The following is a 22762-nucleotide window of genomic DNA, read 5'->3' as shown; positions in this document are numbered from 1 at the left end:
CCACACACCATTCATCAAGTCATGCTGTGGCAGCCTCCCACATACAAAATAGAGGAAGATAGGCACTGATCTTCCTCACCAAAATAAATAAATAAGTAAATAAATAAATAAATTACAGCAGTTATGACAATAAATGTAAATGGATTGAATTTGCTAGAGAAGAGATGTCAATTCAATTTAGACTAAAAAATGAAATGTAGGAATATGCTGTTTGAAGATGTATCTAATGCATATTAACATAGGAGGGTTTAAAAAAATTGAAAAGAAAAATGATACACCAGGCTAATATTAATCATATTCTAGTAAATATTAGCCACATATAACCATATAACCATGTGTAATTTGCCTTAGCTATAGCAGACTTTAAGACAAAAAGCATTTTAAGCGAAAAATAGAGTAACTACAACAGTGATAGAAGGAACAACTCGCTAGGAAAATAAAAGTGACAAATCCAGAAATATTGTAGAAGATGTTATACTTCTTTTAGTAAATGATAAAACAATCAGGCAAAATCGGTAAAAATATAAAAATTTGAAAATATATACAACATTGCACTCAACAATTGGAGAATTTATATTTTTCTCAAGCATATACTGTTAAAACTTTTGCAAAATTTAACTACTTACTAGGTCACAAAAGATTTAACAAATACCAAAGAATCAACATCATACAAATCATATCTTTTGATGTATTACAAAAAGAAGTAGAAATCAATAACAAAGAATAACAACAACAGAAATCTCCAATTTGGTATAAAAAACGTAATTTTAAATAACAATAGGTCAAAAAAAATCACAATGAAAGGCATAAAATACTTGAAATTAAACTTAAGGAAACTGATATATAACACTAAAGAAGTAGTGCAGCGAAAGTAAAGAGAGGCAAAAATGTATGTCTTTAAAAACATTAAGGGGCTGGCCCCGTGGCCCAGTGGTTAAGTTCGTGCGCTCTGCTGCAGGCAGCCCAGTGTTTCGTTGGTTTGAATCCTGGGCGCGGACATGGCACTGCTCATTAAACCATGCTGAGGCAGCATCCCACATGCCACAACTAGAAGGCTCCACAATGAAGAATATACAACTATGTACTGGGGGGCTTTGGGGAGAAAAGGAAAAAAAATAAAATCTTAAAAAAAAACCCCATTAAATTAGTAAGGAAGGCTAGACCATCAAGGAGCTAGGTTAGAAGTTAGAAAAATGACAGTGTAAACCCACGGAAAGTGAACAAAGAGAATAACAATAGCAGAAATTAATAAAGTAGAAAATGAAGAAAAAAACTGAGAATCAACGAAAGCTGGTCCTTTGAAAATATTAGCGAAAGATTAACAACAACTAGCGAAATGGATCTAGTACAAAAGAAAGCAGGCACAAATAGGCAATAAAAAAAGTAATATAATGCCACAACTAGAAGGACCCACAACTAAAATATACAACTATGTACTGGGGGAATTTGGGGAGAAAAAGCAGAAAGAAAAAAATATATAATTACAGATAGTATAGGATTTGAAAAAATTTTAAAATACAATAAATAACTCATGCCATTAAGTAAAAGAGATAAAATATACAATTCCTGAGGAAATAGTAATTTAACTAAACAGAATCAAGAAGAATTAGAGAACCTGTTAGAACAGTTAACCATTAAGAAACTAAGACAAAAATTTCCACACAAAAGCATAGGATAAAATGGTTTTAGTGGCAAGTTCTACCAAACCTTCAATAGGTACAATTTGTTCCACAGAGCAAAAAGAAAAAAGATTCTCAACAAATTTTATGGGGCTAGTATAGCCTTACTACCAAAAATATGAGATGTATATTGGAAAGGATACAGGCAAATTTTACTTATGATCATATAAAAAATCCTAAATAAAATATTAGCAAACCAGTTCCATTTATGTATTTTAAACAAATTGTGACTTACAAGAAAACATGGGAGGACTTCATGACTTTAGATTTGGCAATGATTTCTTGGATATACAATCAAAAGCACAGGCAGCAAAAGGAAAAATAGATAAATTTGACGTAATCAAAATTAAAAACTTTTGTGCATCAAAGGACACTCAGGGTAAAAAGGCAAGCCACACAATAGGGGGAAACATTTGCAAATCACATATCTGATAAGGAATTAATATCCAGAATACCTAAGGAATTCTTAAGACTCAACAACAACAAAAACAAACAAACCAATTCAAAAATGGGCATAGGACTTAAATAGACATTTCTCCAAAGAACGTACACAAATGGACAATAAGCTCATGAAAAGATGCTCAACATCACTAATTATCAGGAAAATGCAAGTCAAAACCATAATTAGACACCACTTCACACCCATAAGGATAGCTATTATCAAAAAACAGAAAACAAGTGTTAGCAAGGATATGGAGAAATTGGAGCACTTGTGCATTGCTGGAAATATAAAATGGTGCACCTGCTCTGGGAAATAGTATGGTGGTTCATCAAAATGTTAAACATAGAATTACCATATGATCTAGCAATCTCACTTCTGGGTATATACCCCAAAGAATTGAAAGCAGGGACTCAAACAGATATTTGTACATCTACGTTCACTGCAGTATTATTTTCAATAACCAAAAGGTGGAAACAATCCAAATGTCCATTGATGGACGAATGGATAAACAGAATGTGGTATATACATACAATGGAATATTTTTCAGCCTTGAAAAGGAATGAAATTCTGATAGATGCTATGACGTGGAAGAACCTTGAAAACATTATGCTAAGTGAAATAAGCCAGAAAAAAGGACAAATATTGTATGATTCCACTTATATGAAGTACCTGGAATAGTCAAATTCATAGGAAGAAAAAGTAGAATGGTGGTTACAGGGGATGAGGAGAGAGGTGAATGGGGAATTATTGCTTAATAAGTACAGAGTTTCAGTTTAGGAAGATGAAACAGTTACAGAGTTAGATAATGTTGATTGCACAACATGAATGGACTTATTGCTAATGAATTGTACGTTTTTAAAAAAATGACCAAAATGATAAATTTTAATTACATTTTAACCACCAAAAGAAAAAAATTATGACTATACAGTTCCCTATACTAGACAAACCAAAGGAAGGAAGTTTAGTACGTGACAAAGATGGCAGTATCCCTCAGTAGGGAAAGGACAGATTAGTCAATGAATAGTGCTGGGACAACTGGCTATTCTCATGGAAAAAAAATAAAATCAGATCCCTACTCCTCAAAATGCAATATGGTTTAAAGACCTAAGTGAAAAGCAAAACCGTACAAATTTTAGACAAAAATCTTAAAGGAAGAGGTAATAGAAGATACTAATATTTAAAACTCCTGAACACCAAAAGACACTAAGTAAGAAAAAAAAAAAAAAGGAAGAAACAGAAGAGTTATAATCCACGTAAAGAAAGACAAGGAATAGTATCTAGAATATATAAAGTCATACCTTTAATAAGAAAAAAACACTCTAACACTCTAGTAGAAAAGTGAGCAAAAGACATTATAAGCAATTCATAGGAGGAATGAGAATGACCAATAGAGACTTGAATTCTCACAAATAATTAAATCAATGAGATAAAATCTCATAAGTTAATTAAAACAAAGAGAAATCATTTCACTCTCATTGGCTTGGCTAATTTTAGTGTCCAATAACAGCAAGTGACAGTGTGTGTGGAAACTGGAACTTCAAAATTGCTGTTAGGAGAGTCATATACTCCTCGTGTCAGGAGACTTGGTACAACCACTTAAGAGAGCAACTCCACTTCTAGGTGCCAACTCCATGGAAACTTACTCACAGGTGTACAAGGATGGAGAATATTTACTGCAGCACTAATTTGTAGTAACGAAAAAGTAGAAGCAAATTATCTCTCAAAAGAAGATTCAGTCTGATTTATTTATATAGTAAAATACTGTACAACGATGAAAATAATCTACATCTGACAACACGGATAAATCACAAAAACAGTGTTGAGTTAAAAGTCAGTTGCAAAAAGATATATACAATATAACATTCACGTAAAATGTTAAAATACAAAACAATTCTTAACAGTCCAGAGATAAATGCTACAGGAAGAATACAGAAATATTAAAAGTACAAAAACTATAAAAATACAAAAACACAAAATTTAGAATGGTTGATTTTAGAGATGAAGGGAAGGTGAGGATCAAAGCTAGATCAGAAATGTCAGAAGAGAAAGATCTGTAAGTAAAAGCAAAGGCAGTCAATGGTCTAGAGCAGGAGTTGGCGAACATTTTTGGAAAAGGGCTGGAGAGTAAGTATTTTAGGCTTTGCAGGCCAAAGAGGCATTTAAGTACTTTATTGGGGTTCAAAGTTAGTGTTTTCTGTCATCAAAATTGATAGCAAGTGTCTGATTTTTTTTCAACCATTTAAAAACACAAAAATATTTTTAGCTTCCAGATCATACAAAAGCCAGCAGAGGGCTGAATTTGGCCCATATGCTGGTTTGCCCATTGCTGGCCTTGAGCAATTGCCCATTGCTGGCCTTGTCCAATAGAACTTTCTGTGGTGATGGAAATGCTCTATACCTGCATTGTCTCCAATATGGTAATCACTAGCCACATGTGGCTATTGAGCACTTGAAATGTGGATACTGTGACTGAGAAATTAAATTTTAAATTGTATTTAATCTTAAGACAGCCATTCTAGAGTTTCTATGAATTTAAAGAACAGCTCTAAGGGAAGTGGTTGAACAAACAAAAGTGGTTGAAAAGCACGCGATTGTTGCTGGGAGAGTAGGACATATGAATCAGCGATTCCATCAGGGATAGAAAATCTTGGCTGATGAAAAGGTTTTTGGGTGTGATTGATATGGAATACAGAAAGACATGGAGATACAGTCAAGAAAATCTGAGGTCAAGACTGGAAGAGTCACCCAGTAAAACAGAATTTGTTGATCATGGACCTGGAGATGCCACAATGAAAAGTTGAAAGAGAAGAGAAGTGTTAGGTTGAGAGTATGGTGGGGGCAGCTGAGAGTTTCACGGCAATGCCTATAGGGAAAACCAAGGTGGAGGGAGAGAAATGTCCAAGAAGGATGAGAACAGTAAAGGCCAGAAAGTAAGATGATCAGATAGATATTCTATCTTTGATATTTAAAGAACAGAAGAAAAACACAAGCACTATCTTATATAACTTTTATTGCTCTTTAAAAATGGATAACCTACAATGCTTTAAAGTTTAAAGAGGAATTTACAAGTATAAGCTTCAAACTTTTAGAACTGAACTCGTTCCCTCTCACTAGTTGATCAAAAATACAAAAAAGCCCTCGGCATTCACACATTTAATATTTGAGATTTTTGACTAAATAAGGAACTATCCGGAAAGTCCATGACATAGTAATTTGTGGTTTTGCTGAGGTATCACTTTGAACAATGTACACCTAGATCTTGGGGTTCAGAGCTAGTCACTTACCTAGTCCCTGAGCATAAAAAACCATCAATTCTCTCTATTCATGATCTCATACGCATTTTATTAAAAAACATTGAATATAACAATGACATAAGGGATCCACAAACAACTTAGGGTATACCCTACTATGAATGTCAAGAATTTGCTTTATTCAAATATTATATAAAGAGTTTCAAAATATTCTCAGCCTGTCTTCAAAAATCACTCATTCTAGTGTCCCCACTTAAGGGAAAAATGAAGATGCCAGAAGCTTATAATTAAAACATCTTAATTTGAATAATCATTATTAATTTTCAAAATGTTGGCATAAGATATATTTCTACTAAAATTAAGGGTTTTAGGCAGTGTAAGAAATCTATACTAGTATAGTGCTTAAGTCCAGCTACTTATATTTAAAAGAAGAAATAAACCGAATTTACTAAAGGCTTAAGAAAAAAACACTTTGGAAGTTTAGTTTTGAAGAAATGTTCATGATCTAGAGTCCTGTCAAGAGAATTTCTATGGCAATAGTTCGACCCACTTGTGTACTATCTTACAGATTCTCTCTTGGAGCAACAGAAGGGAGTGTAAGATGAATTTAAATAGCATCCAACAAACGCTTCATTGTATTTGCTTCAAACTTTTTTTTTAGAACTGCATCTGGAATCCTTTCTCTGCTTGAAAATAGGCGAATTCAAGAAGCACAAATCTGTAAAAGGGTCCCCTCTTCTCAGTTTCCTATAAGGGTAAAAAGAACTCTTAGGTATAGTTATAAGCATCCCAATACTAACTTACTCTTCGATATAAAGTTATTGTAAAATATGCCAGTGTTAATATTCCCACTTCAGTTTTTTATCAAAATTTTATATGTCAAATAAGACTAACTCGTGAACAAAGCTCCATAACCTTACTCCTCCAACATGGATCATTAAAAGTGAGTTCCCTCAAATCCAATACTCACGAAGCGAGTGTGGGTTCCTTGTAGTTCACACTGGCGGTGCACCTGCGCTTAGGCAGAGACGCTGCTGGGCTTTCTTTATTCTTTTTGGGAGAAAGAGATAGTTTTCTGATTTTCACTACAGGATCCATGGGGACATTGGTGATATCCTTCAGGCTACGATGAGATGACTGGTGAGTTTCAGGTAGCGCACCTACAAAAACAATTTTTACTGAATATGGTTCCAAAAAAAAAAAAATCACAGGAACTAAAATTGTATGCAATTACATATCTAAATGTATGTTATAAAATCCAGCATTTTATAATATATATACATTCCATATATATATGTAATAATATATAATCCATATTATAAAATCCAGCATTTTATAATATAGATTTTTTAACATGTTCATTAGTTTTTCATTGCAGATAACAGTGAAATATTAATTATTGTAGACATAAAGAACTAATAAGACAGTTTACTAAAATTAAAATTCTTAAAAAACATTAAAACTCTTTAGGGAATTTCATTTTATCACACCTTGCTCTTTAGAATCATCAAGGCCTCTCTCTCTCTCAATACCAAAGTTTATCATCAAGTGGCTTCCTATAGTCTTATAAAGCCACATAAACCCATTCTATTAAATAAATGAGAATTCTAAATCATAGCCTCTGTGTAAACCAGGAGAAAAGGGGTTCCCTCCAGTAAGGTTAGTAGGTTAAAAAGTTTTTCCTATCATAAGCATCCTGGTTAATCTACACTGAGCTGCATCCATATTGGGAGACAGGTACCCAGCACACAGTAAGGATACTGGAAGACAAACTGTCTCTTCAAACAGCTTTAAAAAGTAAATGGTTTCCCAGGAAAAACTAAATTGTAACTGTAAAATGACTTTATATTTATCAACCATGTTCTCCAGGGTTATCTGGGTTTCAAATATTGGTTTTGTTTTTTGTTTTTCTTTTGTGAGGAAGATTTGCTCTGAGCTAACATATGTTGCCAATCTTCCTCTTTTTTTCGCTTGAGGAAGATTAGCCCTGAGCTAACATCTGTGCCAATTTTCCTCTATTTTGTATGTAGGTTGCCACCACAGCATGGCTTGATAAACGGTGTAGGTCTGTGCCCAGGATCTGAACCTGTGAACCCAGGCCTCGAAAGCAGTGTGTGCCAGACTTAACCATTATGCCACTGGGCCGGCCTCCTCGAATATTCTGTCTTTTTTATACTTGTATAAGCATATTACACTATACTAATTATTCCAACTTTCAGTTTGGAAAATACGGTTAAACAAAAATATCAGATCAGTTGCTACATTCTGGAACAATCTTCTCAAACTTTAAAGTACATACAAATCCCCCAGAAGAACTTATTAAAAAGATGCAGATTCTGATTCAAGGGTGAATGGTATGGCCTGAGATTCTTCATTTCTAAGAAGTTTCCAGGTGATGCTGATCGTCCGGGGAACAAACTCTGAGTAACACTACTTTAGAGAGTATTTCTGTTCTTTTAAAAAATTATTATGGAAATTTTCAAGTGTGCACAAAGATGGAGACAATAGTACAATGAACCTTGTTTCCCAGCTTCCATAATTGTCAATATTTTGCCAATCTTGTTTAATTTACTCTAACATCATTTCAACATATTTTTTAAAAAGATATCTGCATGCTAACATCCCCTAACTGGTTGACCATGAAAAAGCCATTTAACTTTTTTAGGCTTTAGTTTCCCTACAAACAAAACAAGTATGATGACACCTATTCCTCACAGAATTGTTCTGACAATCAAATGAACCAGTATGACAATATTTTGGGAATGATAGAACCTGACTCTGCATGTTAATTTTACTATACTAACTAGAATTCTCAGATGAGCATCTTTGTGAGCAGGTGCAGGCTGTATCATCAATATCTGAATCACTTTTGATCTAACTCATGAAAGCAAGATTTCCTAAGCCACAGTTTTAGATGTCTTACAAAAGTCTTACAAAAGAATACTAAACCCATCAATTGAGAAAAAAGTCTTTTGGTCTTATCAGGCCACCTTCACTAACTAGAAAATTATTTTAAATCATAGTTTCCTGTCAAAGTGAATATAAATGACAGGTCACTGGATTCAATTTTGATTTCATTTTCAAGATGATTTTCAGGTGAATGTATAAAAGATATTTTAATTCAACCTAACTCCACAAAAAAATTTTTCCTTGCCTTGGAAGCCTTCATTTCCTGAAAGTAAAAATGCTCTCTCCATAACAAGTAGTATTTGTTCTTAAAGCAGATTTAAATTAGCTTAAAGCAGGTCAGAGCAACACAACTGTGATTTCCACCCCCAACCTCCTAATATTTAATCAGCCTGCAACTTCCCCTAAAGAGACAGATGGTAAGTCTCTATGCTCCCCCAGAGAAACAGATGGTAAGTATAGTATGTAAGCATCAGGAGTGATCATTTATCATAAACATTAAAAATGCAGGCGAACAAGGAGATCACTTACTGGTAGGAGTTTCTGTTGGCTTAGAACCCTCTGTCTCTTTTCCAGCCGAATATTTTAGCACTCTTTTAGACTGAGGCCTGGTGACTGGGCCCCTATTTGATTCGCTGGTGAGATCTTGACTGGACTTGCAAGTGGGCAAATAGAGGTCATCAGAATCATCTCCTGAACCACCTGATTCACAAATGCTCACTTCAGATTCATAGCTGTTCTCTTCTCTTGTAGAATCATTGCTCATTTTTTGTCGGAAAGGAGTGAGATGAACACCCTCTTCCAAATTAAAATTGTAAGCATCATTGGAAGTGATAGATCCATCCAACTTACTTTTGGAAACAGTTTTTTTATTTACACTTTTGCTCCATTTATACTTTGATATACATTTTGATTTTCTCCTTCTGTTAGCTTTTCTTTTCTCTTTTCTTCCGTGCGCACCTCTATGCTTTCTTTTAGTTGGTTCAGATTTATACTCTAAAATGTCTTCGTTCGTTTTAGTAGATTTTCCTGGGTGAATGAGCTTTGGTGATAAGTTAATTTGATCCTTGTTCCATTGACAAACATTTTCTTCTACATTTTCAGGTATGTGCACGCTTATTAGTGGGTCTACAAATCTAATTCTTTCCAGTTCAAAAGACTGTCCTGACAAGTGACTGATTTCAAAATCATCCAAGGTATCGAATTGACACAGATTGTTAAAACGTTTCTTTAAACTGCGACGGAGAGATACAGTTCTAGGTAAGACATTATCAGTAGACTTATCTTCACCTGAATCCAAATCAAATCTCTGTCTGTCTTGATTAGGAATGGTAGGTATTTGCTCTGAAAATTTAAAAAATAAATGAGAAAAATAGTTTGACTTTATGGCAATTTAAATTTCAAGAATCTTAGAATTCAAAGTTTAAAATGGAATGAATGAAAAGTCTTTCCGTAGTTTCCTCACATTTACTGTAAGTAAATAAACATGTGGGGACTTTAATATTACCATCTATTTATTTGGCAATGATCACTTGATGGCTTCTATCTGTCTGTGAAGGAATCTTATATAACATTCAAAAATATTCCAACTTGGGTTTTACGTGCCCCTGGTTTAACAGTTTAAAGAAAAACTAGTAGTCTATATGTATCTGTGTGTACAGGATTCAGAGGAAGAGAACCTCATAATCCAAAGTAGGACAAATACACCAAGAAAGTGGGGGCTAAGTTGTTCTTTGAAATATGAGTAAGATTGGGATAACTGGAAAGACTTTCAAGTAAGAAATATAATCTGCAATTTTAGGAAAGGTGAGGACATTTGGTTCTCCTTATTCAGATGTTATCCTCTCTTTCATGCTTAGTTCAGGTAGAGAGGATTGACATTTGAGAAGAGAGACACATCAGTTTAAGAGCAGAAAGAAGGCCATGGCCTCAGAGGTCAGCTTTGAGTTTAAACTCTAGCTCTTACCATCTGGGCTATTTCTTGTGAGACACTTTACTTCTTTGAGTCTACCTAAAATGGGATTGATTGTACCTATATTCCAGGGTTGTTGTGAGGGTTCAGTGAGATAATGTATGTAAAATGCCTAACAGAGCTTGACACACAGTAGGGCTCAGTAAAGTGAAGCCATAGTTATAGGTATCTGATTACAGATTTGACAAAATAAATGGATGTATGTTAAAGCTTATTATTCTGTGTAAAATAAACAGATTTGCTTTGAGAAGAATACCGGATGAGCAAATTTTAAAAATTTAAAAACAAATTAGAGAAATTTAATTATGTTACTTGTTCTCAAAGATCACATCTTGCCCTTAATAATATTTTTAGATTCACATGAATTACCTTCTATCTGGAACGATTCTCCTGGTCCTGGAAGGTGAGCTTCCTGAAGAGGAACTTGCCTTAGAAAATACCAAAGAAAAATAGAACTTTATTTAACAACTGTGTAGTAAAAAACAAATTTAAGATTTTCTTAAAATTAAGTTTTTTTCTTTCCTTTAGTATCATTTCATAATTCCATTCTAAATCAGCACATCTGTTCTGTACCAAAGGGAACCAAAAAACATTTATGCTGATTATGTGGAGGCTGATTTGTTATGACTGACATTGAACTCTCACTGGAAGAAGTAACATATCAAATTGGACAGTTCCTCCTGAAAACATGCCATAACTCATAATTTCGTTTAACTGGAGAAACAGCCAATCAGAATTGACTTATAAAATATATTAAAGAAATGCAGTTTGATTAGTCAGCCCTTTAGAAGCCTGCTTTATCGTTAGCTGAGCAGTGAATTTTTTGGTAGTACATGCTTTCATAGTGCTTAACTACTGACTCCTCTGAGGTTAACACTCTTCATTTTCTTTAAAAATCTTGTCCCTCTTTGGTTCAGAGAAGAAATTTTCTTTATGCTTTAATAATATTACTGGCTGTTTCATTCTAATTATAATTTCATTCTTTATTTTCTGTAGAGAATTTTCCCCTCTAGACATCAAAAATTAAATACAGCTTTAGGTAACAGTATTATGGTAACCAACAACAATTTTAGAAATCTTATAAAAACTCAATTACCTCATCTTACTTTTTGCCAATTACAAAAATATTTTGTCAGATCTTAAAGTTCAACAGTGTTAAAACTATTCATGATTAAAATTAACATGGGGCTAGAAAGTGATTAGTTCTGCGAGGAGAGGGGCATAGACTCAAAAGGGATATGAAGGAATGGTTTATTGAGTAGTTCTTACTTGCAGACAATTATGGCCCCCAGGGGATATTTGGCAATGTCTGGAGATATTTTTGGTTCTTATAACTAGGAGAAGGGGGTGTTACTGGCATTTAGGAGGTAGAGGCCAGGATGCTGCTAAATATCGCACAATGCTTAGGACAGCCGTCCACAACAAAGAATAACCTTGACCAGAATGTCAATGGTACTAAGACTGAGAAACCCCAGGCCAGAGTGATGGCCATGCTCTATATCTTAATTGAGGTTTTAGTTCTGTGGGTATATACATGGTCAAACTCATCAAACTGTGTAATTTAGATCTGTGCATTTTACTCTATGTAATTCTATCTCAATAATTCATAAGCAAACAAATAAACTACACCTGATTCAAGAGAAGGGAAAGAGGGTATATGGGGTCTGATTGCATTTAAGAATGAATGGGATTAGCCAGACAGTGTGACAGCTGTGTTAAATATAATCTTTTATTATATTCCTTGTCTAAACCAGACTATTTGAGTACTGGAAAAATACTATCATTTGAATAATCTATGCTTCTTAGAATAAAAACATGATGCAAGAAAAACATAACTGAAGGAAACAGTTTAAAAATTCTAGAGAAGCTTCAAAAAAGTAACTAAATATAAGTAAGCTTTGGCTTGGTTATATATAACAGAATTCAACATATTAATTTTCTTAAATATATTCTCAGTAGAGAGAACATCAGACTCAGAAGAGAGAGCATCAGAAGGTCAAGAGTCATTATGATACAATTTTCCTTTCATAAATGGATCACAGGATTAAATCTTTCTTGGTATTAATAATAATAATGAATTTGATACTAACGGTAAATCCGTCACAAATAAATCCCTGGAGTTGTCACCATTGGAATCCATTTCAGAAAGACATACTTCCTGGTTCTGTTAATGTATGAAAACAAAGAAAATACTGTTACAACTGAAATATTCATAACAAAGTATTCATTTATTCAACAATAAACACTCATGTATTGACAGTCTACTATGGTGCCAGGCACTGTTTTAGGAACTGGGTCTATAGCGGCTAAAAAGTAGATTAAGTCCTAACCTCTTAAAGCTTACATTCTAGTGTAGTGAGAGAAAATTAAAAAAGAAAGAGATATATAAATAATCTCAAATAGTGATGAGTGCTGTCAAGGAAATATTCAGGGTGAAGTGCCAGAGAGTAATTGGGGTTGGAGGGCTCTTTTAGATATAGTGACTTTCATCTGAAATCTGAAGAAGGAGATGAAATTTGGAGATGAGAAGAAGGCAACCTGATGGACAAGGGGAGGGCTTGGCCTTCGTTAGGAGCAGGGACAATTCTGCCACTGCAACAAGAGGGAAGAGGGGGAACACAAGTATAGATACATGCAGATTTGTAGCTCTGTATTAGGAAGATGAGGTCCAGTGTAAATCCTTAGAAGGCATTCTCAGTTGTTTTTTGAAATTTGATGCACATATAATATGCTGACATTATAATGAATAGTCTAAAACTGTTCATCAGAAACAAAACCATTAGAAATTTAATCCTGTTAAAGTTTTAAATTTATTATCAATACAGCTAATGTTCTAAAACTAGCATTATTACTAAAGTAATAATAAAGGTAAATAAAGGAGAATATTTAACTATAGAGTGATATAATTTAAAAACACTATTCAAAAGATCCATTACAAAATTTATGGAACAAACAGCTTTTAGATATTACTTTCTGATTAATCCTTATAAGGTAACTATTGGTAGGCAAGAAAAATATTCTTATTAATGCATTTTAAGCTTCTCCATCAATGCTAAAGTGACTTGGTAAACATGAAAGCATGAGGGTAGAATGATGGTTGAGAACGAGTGACACATGTAACAAGTGTAGGGCAGAAAACAAACCTTGATATTTTAAATACTAAGAACACTTTCACCTAGCAACTAATAATATGTTTTAATAAATGCTCAAAATCATTGATAAATGTTGAGAGGCCTGCAATAAGAGAACTTTTCTCCCAACTGTTTGAGTGATTATCTTATTGGGTACTCATTTCACACTATTCAATGTGTAATTTCAGCAAAGACTTTGGAAAGGTAAGAGGAAGATTCAAATGTCATTGGAGGGATCTTTTTCCTCATGAGTCGACCAAAGAAAGAATAGGAAAAATAGGCAAGATTACATTCTGAAGGAAAAAATTTTTTAAAAACAATCTAACTCTCACTTATGAAGGTAAAGAAATCATATCTAATCTTTATAGAGACAATTCTTTACTACATTGTATATGTATTTATGTGTGTATATATAAACACATACAAACATACATTCTGTGTATCACACATAGACAAATGTGGAATCACCTTAGTTGCAGGGAAGCAAGAACTCTTTCACTGACCCCTCCTGTCAATGGAGAGGCGACTTTAATTCCTTTCTCAAGTCCATACCCCTACCCTAATCTCTCTGGTCTGCCTTTCTGCTCTGGTCTCCTGGCCTAAGTGACAACATAACTGTCGTCACTGGCACAGCAAACAGATGGCTACCCAGGAAGAAAAGTAAACTGTTCTGGTAACACCTGACACTCACCACTCCTTTTCTCTGTCTCTGCCCCAGTTTCCCTGCCAGTGGCTTCTGGGAAAAGGAATCGAGAAACTGGCTCATCATTACTCTTCTCAAGATTAACATTCAATGAGACACAAAGAATATCCTAAATCAAGCTTTCTCCACTTCTGTTATATTTTGGTTGGCCCTGCTATGCAACCTTGGACATAAACAGAACCAAACTAAAAAGGTGGACAGCAAAATGTTCAGGATATTTCTTGTTTGGGAGTTAATGTATAGTCTTCCTTATTTAGTCAACTAGTAGGTAAAAATGATTCTCCAGAATGCACTTAAATACTTCCCACTATCCAAATGAAGGTAGTCTTTATAAAATCCCACTGGATGTAGCAAAACTACATAGAAAAGCTAAGATTTATAGCACTGATTAAAACTTTTGGACTAGTCCACTTCAATTACCACTTTTAGACCTTTAGTTTCATTGCCCCATCTTTGACTCACTTAGCTGAACATTCAGAGGAACTGGCAGTGCAAAAGGCTGAACTACGTTTTCTGTGCCTTGTCTTGCTACCTGCAGAACCAAGTTATACAAGCACAAGCTTCAATCACCTATATTCTTGAAGCTTTCCTAACTGGCTACACACAACAGCTTTGCTGGAGCACTGGACAGATGTTTTGATTAATTCACTAATAACAGAGCTATCAGTAATTAATTTAAACATAATTGATGGAAACTACTAATTCATGGCTTTAACATTTTTCTGAAGAAATTCAGGCTTTGTAATGAAAATACCTGAGCAGTTCCTTCTGCTTCTTGTGAAGTAAGTTTTTCCTTCAATGTATATAGCTGACATGTGAGGTAGTAACATTCTTTTCTCAGCTGTAGGATGATATCTTCGGCTTCTCTCACTTTGGATTTTTCATTTTCCAAAGCTAAAACTAACATTCTATTGTTGTCTTGGTAGTTTTTTAGCAGTGTAGAAGTGTTGGCTAAAAGAGAGAAAACAAATTTTATTAGTTATTAAATCTAAACTTAAAAAGTGATGCCAAAGGACAACATGAGAAAATCTCTTACTGATTATTTGGCATGGTGCGGCTATAAAAGACTTTCGTTTGCCAATCTCTGCCAAATTTTTATTCCTTTTCTCTTTCATTCGTTTCTTGATGTCTTCAAGACTATCTTGAAAGGACTTTTTAAGGCACCTTTCCTTGGCCATCTTCTGCCTAGGAATTTAAAACAATAAAAAATATTTAATTTTTCTAAGAGATAATATCATTGAATATAAAACAAGATTGAAAACACAGGTTGTTCATAAGGAATGGCTTAAATAGAGACTTTGTAACTGTCAAATTAGCTCAAGGTAAATAGCTAATCTGGTAATAACTTAGATTTTGCAGCTTTTAAATCTCAATATTTTTGGCATAATATTATCCTCCTCAGGTACACTATTGGGAAAGTTTAATAAATATGGATTTCCAATCCAAAGACTCTCTAATATGCTACCTATTTATTCTTTAACAAATACTCATTGGGGCTTACTATATCTTAGGCACTATGGGAAATGCTTAATATTATATTTTGATGTTTTTATTTGTTTCCTACAGACAATGTTCATGACCAACTTTTAGTGTTTATTAGGCTCACAGCATTAATTCAGAGGCAATCATATATCTGGGCTTTTTCCCCAGTTCTTTATATTATTAATGTATCAGGTTGGGTCACTTATTACTTACCTCTCTCTTCCACACTCTTTTAACCCAATATTATGTAAGATATGCACACACTCTCAAGAAAGTCAAGGTGATCTTCAGAGGTTTAGTTGAACTATGTAGCGCTACATATAATTTTATTAGGCCATTATAACAATTATAGAGCTAGAAAGAGTAGGTACTGGGGCAGAAGAACATGCCAGTTTTCTCAAAGTAATTTCTAAAACTCAGATCTGCTAACTCCCAGTAAATCACGAATATAGCAAATAAGACAAATGATTGTTCTACATACAGTTAAAAGTAGCAAAACATGCATTGACTGGGGTATATGCTATTGAATATATTAATACATAAATATACTTAAATGTTTCAATGCTGCAAATCAGATACGCTTCAGTATTCTGCTACAAAGCACATCAAATTACTTCTCATGAACATCTTTTACCCTAGATTGCTCTTTGCAGATCTTAAAATAGAAAAAATAATTGTTTCTTACCACAATCTATCTATACAATTTTCACTACAAAGGATACCTTCATCTCCTCTAAGTTAGTCAAATATTTTCCTGAACCGTACATTTTCTTGAGTGTTTTCTCCAGGCCTTACTTATTCTCTTCTATGCAGTGCCTAGGGTCTTAAAAACAAGATAGTGTAAATCTCATTTAAACATTTTCTTTTTGCCAATGTAGATACAACATACACTGGGGTGCTTCCAGTAGAGCAAGCACAACTATTTTTTTAAAGCACTAACGTTAAGTGGGTTGTATAAAACAACGTACCACAAGGGAGTTTTTCAAGTTCAAACTGAAGATGTTTGAGAGCCATACGGATTATGTAACCGATCAAGGTAGTTTAATTAAGGTATTTTGAAAGCAAAGCCTTACCTAAAAAAACTTTCATTTAATCACGTTAAAATCACAAAAGAAATTTGCCGTATCACAAGTTTTATGTCCTGTCTAGGCCGATGGTGTTAAGAGGGGGTGTGGTGGAGAGAACGAATGAAAACAGGTCACAGTGCGCGATGACAGTCTCAATGGGTATAGTATGCGGGTAAGGGGTCTGGATTCAAAAGAACCTGGAATATTTGATCTCTGTCATAATTCTTTCTTCATTCCTGATGCTGAGGCACCGGCCAGGGCCGGCTACTCCAAGGCAACCGAGGAAGCCGAAGAGAAGGACATCAAGGGTATCGCGCCGCACAAAAAATAGCTGCCGATTCGTGTGTCCTTACGTTGAGCCCGGCTTTTAACTACCGTAAATGCTTTACTTACACATCACTTAATTCACACAAGTCTGCACAGCAAGAGGTATGGGTGCCCATTTATTTAACAGAAGAGGAAATTGAAGCATCGGAAAGTGCAGGTCGAGGGGCTGAGCAGACAGTCCGACTCCACAGCCTGAGCTTTTGGCCGCCGGACTTAGGCGGAGAGAGAGACCCCGAGGGAAGAATAGGGCTTACGACGCCCCCGTTCCACACCTGAAAACCCCGCGGCCTCTTATTTCTCCCAGGGGCTCTCGGAATAGGGGGACGGCCAGAAGAGGACCGAGGGACCCGCCCCCCACAGATACGTCTACATCGTTACCTTGGCCTCCGCTTCTGCCGCAGCGGTCGTCCTCCTCCTCACATTCCAAGGCTCCGCGAGGCTGCCCGGCCGTGTGCGTCCCTCACTGCGGGCCCCACTGGTCTTCGGTACCGTCTCCCGTGGCCCGCCGACTACCGCGATCACATTCGAAATTCTCCGCCGCGCTCCCCCATTGGCTGGATGGGAGGCGGCTACGTGACGCGACGACGCAGCAGCGACGCAAGCAGAGTCCCGCCCCGCCGAGCGGCCTCACGTGACGCACTCTCGCCGAGAATCCACATCCGGGCATTTACCGCCGCCTCCCCCGGGAGGGCGGAGCCAGTTGTCAGGTCGCGGCGAGCGACCAGCCTGTTTTTGCGGTGGGTTGTTAGCTTTTAGGGGTGGAGTCGCTCGCAGACCTTTAAAGCTGGTATGTTAGGGCGTCAAAAGCTTCCTGTTTCTTTAGTCTTGCGGTTTCCCATCTTCGAGGGTGTGCTCAGGGGCTCCCTCTTGTGAGAAGAATTTTGGTGGGTGGTTGCCCGCCAAGCGGTCACCGTGCTGCAAGGAGGCAGCCTTCAGGGATGGTAAAACCAAAACCGGGAGCAAGTTTTAGGTTAACGGGGTATTATTAGGGAAGTTGCAGATATCTGAAATATTCGGCTCCAGGTTCTTTTCGCCCAGCTGCTTCTGGCGGTTTAATCCCCGGGAAATGGCAGCAGCATCCATCCAGCTACCGACCCAGAAGTCTGGGGACTCTTCCTTATTGATTCTTTGTTCTCCCTTAGTCTTTCCACGTCCAGGCAGTCACCCAGTCCTGTCAATTCTTCTTTCGAAGTATTTCGCATGTCCAAATCCCACTATTTTCCCATCCCCTAATCCAGGCGACTACCTGATCTCTTTCTATGAACTGCACAAGTCCCGACTCTGATCACACACTCCACCCCCTTATATTCTTCCTAGAGTGATATTTTGAGAAAGCAAATGTGATTGGATATGAAACTCTTAAATGGCTCCCCAGTGCATTTAGGATGAAGTTCAAAATCCTTAAGGAGTTTAGTCCTTAAGAAGCCCCATGGTTCCTGGTTCCACCTCTTCTGAATTTTCTTTCATTTTTTTGTAATTCATCCGCGCCCAGGACTCAAACCAGCGGAACCCCAGGCGGGCCGCAGCAGAGCGTGAATTTAACCACTCGGCCATGGGGCTGGCCCCTGACTCCAATCTTTGTAAATTTTTCTTTCTTTCTTTTTTCTTTTTTGGTGAGGAAGATTGGCCCTGAACGTTCATCTGTGCCAATCTTCCTCTATTTTATATGTGGGATGTTGCCGCAGCATGGCTTGGTGAGCTGTGTGTAGGTCTGCACCCAGGATCTGAACCCATGAACCCGGGTCACCAAGGTGGAGTGTGCAAACTTGACCACTATCCCACGGAGCCAGCCCCTATCTCACTGCAGTTTTGATTTGCATTTCTCTGATGTGCTAAGGATATCAAGCATGTTTTCATGTGTTTATTGGTCATTTGTATATCTTTTTAGAAGTATCTATTGAGATAATTTGCTCATGTAAAAAAATTGGGTTATTAGTTTCTTTTTTTAAAGACTGGCACCTGAGCTAACATCTGTTGCCAGTTTCTTTTTTCTTCTTTTTCTCCCCAAAGCCCCCCAGTACATAGTTGTGTACTATAGTAGTGGTCCTTTTGGTTATGTTATATGGGACACTGCCTCAGCATGGCCTGATGAGCAGGTACCATGTCTATGCCCAGGATCTGAACCAGCAAAACTCTGGGCCACCCAAGCAGAGCACGCAAATTTAACCACTCAGCCAAGGGGCTGGCCCTGGGTTATTAGTTTCTAGTACGAAGTTGTAAGAGTTAAGTTCTTTATGTGTTTTTAGAAAAAAATCTCTTATCAGACATATGATTTGTAAAAATTTTCTCCCATTCTGTAGGTTGTCTCTTCACTTTCTTAATGAAACACATTGAAGGATAAAAGTATTTAATTTTGATAAAGTCCAATTTATCTGTTCTTTTCGGTTGCTTGTGCTTTGGTGTCATAGCTAAGAAACCATTGCCTAGTCCAAGGTCACAAATATTTACACCTATCTTTTCTTCTATGAGTTTTATAGTGTTAGCTCTTATGTTTAGGTCTTTGTGGTTTATCTTGACTGTGGTGGTGGATACATAAACCTATACAGATAATAAAATAATATAGCGCTTAATACACACACACACACACACAACAGATGAGTACAAGTAAAACAGAGAAAATCCTATTAAGATTGGTAGATTATATCAATGTCGACATGCTTAATGTAATATTACAGTACAATTTGGCAAAATGTTACCATTGGAGTAAACTGGGTAAAGTGTACAAGGAATCTCTGTATTAGTTCCTACAACTACATGTGAATCTAAAATTATCTTGGTAAAAATTTCAATTAAAAATAATAATCTGTGGGACTGGCCCCGTGGCCTAGTGGTTTAGTGCACTCTGCTTTGGTGGCCCAGGTTGGGTTCCTGGGTTCTGACCTAAACTACTGGTCCACAGCCATGCTGTGGCAGCAATCCACATGCAAAATAGAGGACAATTAGCACAGATGCTTGCTCAGGGCAAAATGTCCTCAAGCAAAAAGAGGAAGATTGGCAACAGCTGTTAGCTCAAGGCGAATCTTCCTCAGCAAAAGAAAGAAAAATAATCTGTAAAAATTGCTTCTTTTCCTTTTCTTGCCCAAGTACTAGTCACCTTTTGATTGTTTTGCATCTAAAAGAAGGGCAACATAATAGCAATTATTGCCAGGTGAATTAAGAGCATTATGTGAGTGTGGGTAATTCCTGTCTTTAAAAATAAGCAGTAGACATGTAACAGTTTTAGTGTTAATTTTACATACATTCCTGTTTCAACATGTAGTACTGATTTTGATTTCCACCAAATAAGTATAATGGTATAGGTAAGTGAAAATTTGGTGAATAGAAATAATTTTAGGTGGGCTAATACCTCTGAAAAAGTATCTACACATTGGAATATATTATACTTAATACATAAGTAATTAAAAGCACAGATTAACTACTTCTAGAAATTTTAAAATCAGATCTTTCTGAACAGTTTTATTTTTGCTAAGCTTTAATCTTTTTTTTTAAAGGACAATTGTTGTTAGTAGGCAATTAGCTGCTTTCTTGAATATGATGAGAAAAACCATCATGTACCATATTAATGCAAATTATTATAATAAGTACAAGGCAAAGGGCACAGTAATCCTTTGTGGTTTTATTCATCTTTGGAAGAGGTTAGGAGAATACTGGCTTGAATTCTGTCATTCTATCTACTTACTTTACTGTGTTCTTAAAAATACTGTTCATAGAACTTCTTAGGTGACAAGTTAAGCTGAGTGTTAATGGAATGTTAATGACACACATTCTTTATAAATGTCTATCTTAAGGGGTTTTTTTTTAAATGAATTAGAATTTACCATGGAATCTAAGGCTTCCTTGTTTTTCAAGAATTTTCTTTTAGTTTTCTTAAATGCTTATCTTTGACATAATAAAACTTTCTGTTTTTTGCCCTTTGAGAATTTTTTTTTTTTGAGGAAGATTAGCCCTGAGCTAACTGCTGCCAATCCTCCTCTTTTTGCTGAGGAGGACTGGCCCTGAGCTAACATCAATGCCCATCTTCCTCTACTTTATATGTGGGATGCCTACCACAGCATGGCTTGCCAAGTGGTGTCATGTCCGTACCCAGGATCTGAACTGGCAAACCCCAGGCCGCCGAGAAGCGGAACGTGCGCACTTAACCGCTGAGCCACCTGGCCGGCTCCTGAGAATTTTTAAATACAAATTGAGTTAAAAGATTCTTCCAAAATCTGCTGCTTCATCAAAACGCATTAAAACATTTCTTATGGCAGGAAAGGATTCTATTAGTCTTTTAGTTGCTACTGTCAGGGATTAAGAGACAAGAAGAAACCAGGTAGGAAATGGCTAACAAACTGGAAATATTTGCACATACCAAAATACCACTATTTCATTTTCTTTGTATCTAAGTGGTCTTAGGACAATTCTTTTGCTCCTCGGCAGGTGTGTGGGGTGCCCTGTAGACTGGCTCCTGTGATCTGGCCAGTATACTCTGCTGTCTCCATCTTGAGGAGTAGAGGATTATGCTGTCTAAGGAAACATTGCCAATGAGACCAGTAAACAAAGTTCTGCTGTGTTGGAGCTCCTCAGCCTGAGTGCCAGCAAGTGGAAGAGAATCTGGGCCAATCTTCCAAGTAGGTTTTCTGAACTTGCCACTCCATCTGTGCCTTTTCTTGGAATTTTTCAATCTGGCTTGTGTTGGTCAAACGCGGATGGCTGGGCTAAGGAGAACTATAGCTTGAAGGTATGCATACTCACAGCTGTCTATATCCAGCTTCGCCAGACTGTTAGAAAACTCCTAAGATTCCAGATGTGCCCCATGACTTGCTTTATCCAGTGGTGAATATGAGCTGCTTGCCACCGGGTGGCTCCAGGAAAGCCAGAATCACCTTCTGAGTTCCAGCTTCCCCTGGGCTGGTCAGGATGGACTGCTTCTTGGGGGATCCGGCGGCGTCCACTGCGGTGACTCTCTGGATCTTCTGTCCCATCTGCTGGTCTGTCACGTCTCAATGCGCTGAGGTGAGGCTACCTCAGAGTGGGCCGAGATTATCTGCATGTGCGGGGAGAGGCTGGTCCTCCCTGTAGATTCTAGCTGAGAGATCTGTGTTCGTAGTACCTCAGCCATCTGCTGGGTCCCCACTCTGTGCTGGACCAGTCTCCCCATATTTGTAGCCATGGTGAAACAAGATCATTCGAGAACCTCAGGATTTGGCACCAGTGCGGCCTAGAAGCAGGTACTGTGTCTGCAGCTGGCAGCCCAGGATGGAGGGCAGCGTCTAGGGAGGGAGGGTGTCTGCCAACGTGGGAACTTGGGTCAGGGTGAGGTGGCGGGGGTGGGGGGGGGGCGTCTGGGGAGGGAAGCCTGGGTTACAGGGAAGGGGAGGACGTTACTGTTTTTGTCGGTGAAAGGTCAGAGTTTGTAACCCCGGTGCCGCTGCCCCTGCCCATGCCCTTTTATTCCTTAAGGTTGGAAAAATTATTTTATGAAGCCTTAAGAAGTACTGAATATAATTAAACTGTAGTCCAAAGTTAGATACAATTTAATAGCAGTTCAGTTCCAAAATAAAACTCATTGTAGGTGAGATCATGAAATTTCCTAACACAACTTTTAATGCATGGCACTAATTTTCTTAAACAACTCAGAGGAAACAATATTTACGGTAGATGGAGTATTTATGAAAAATCTGGCATCAGGTATATTATATATGTGTGTATAGATATATGTACATGCTATGAATAACTAGGTTATATATATGAACTAGGAAACACATATATGTCAACGGCAGTTTTAGAGTTCAGAGTTTGAGAGTGGGATTTATAAATGC

The 22762-nt window shown here is 36.8% G+C and overlaps 1 protein-coding gene across 6 annotated transcripts; it reads right to left on the bottom strand.

The window, feature by feature from the left end:
- Window positions 1-3834: 3834 nt before the first annotated feature.
- On the bottom strand, window positions 3835-18257 carry SGO1 (shugoshin 1). 6 transcript variants are annotated; one of them, XM_008532889.2, is made up of 9 exons: window positions 17340-17500; window positions 16253-16390; window positions 15122-15270; window positions 14840-15036; window positions 12342-12415; window positions 10621-10679; window positions 8811-9623; window positions 6343-6532; window positions 3835-6119 (listed from the first exon to the last, which is right to left on the bottom strand). In XM_008532889.2, exons 3-9 carry the CDS (start codon window positions 15261-15263, stop codon window positions 6017-6019), a joined length of 1578 nt encoding a protein of 525 aa, XP_008531111.1. In that variant the 5' UTR covers window positions 15264-15270; window positions 16253-16390; window positions 17340-17500; the 3' UTR covers window positions 3835-6016. The 6 variants fall into 6 exon arrangements, with proteins under 6 accessions (XP_008531111.1, XP_070433596.1, XP_070433599.1 ...); XM_070577495.1 differs by having other exon boundaries at window positions 16290-16390; XM_070577498.1 differs by lacking the exon at window positions 17340-17500 and adding an exon at window positions 16641-16788.
- Between the last annotated feature and the right edge of the window lie 4505 nt (window positions 18258-22762).

This window comes from Equus przewalskii, chromosome 15, assembly GCF_037783145.1.
Source record: "Equus przewalskii isolate Varuska chromosome 15, EquPr2, whole genome shotgun sequence".
Classification (NCBI taxonomy): domain Eukaryota; kingdom Metazoa; phylum Chordata; class Mammalia; order Perissodactyla; family Equidae; genus Equus; species Equus przewalskii.
Note: the sequence above shows the minus strand (reverse complement) of the source record. Positions and strands in the feature narration are given on the sequence as shown.

What these genes read in the sequence shown, in the direction of transcription:
- SGO1 (XM_008532890.2), bottom strand. Translation starts at nt 15,263, where the DNA reads ATGGCCAAGGAAAGGTGCCTTAAAAAGTCCTTTCAAGATAGTCTTGAA. An exon ending in AAGCAGAAGGAACTGCTCAG is followed by an intron (nt 12,416 to 14,839) that starts GTATTTTCATTA and finishes ATACATTAACAG; the next exon opens with AACCAGGAAGTATGTCTTTC. An exon ending in TTATTTGTGACGGATTTACC is followed by an intron (nt 10,680 to 12,341) that starts GTTAGTATCAAA and finishes GTATTTTCTAAG; the next exon opens with GCAAGTTCCTCTTCAGGAAG.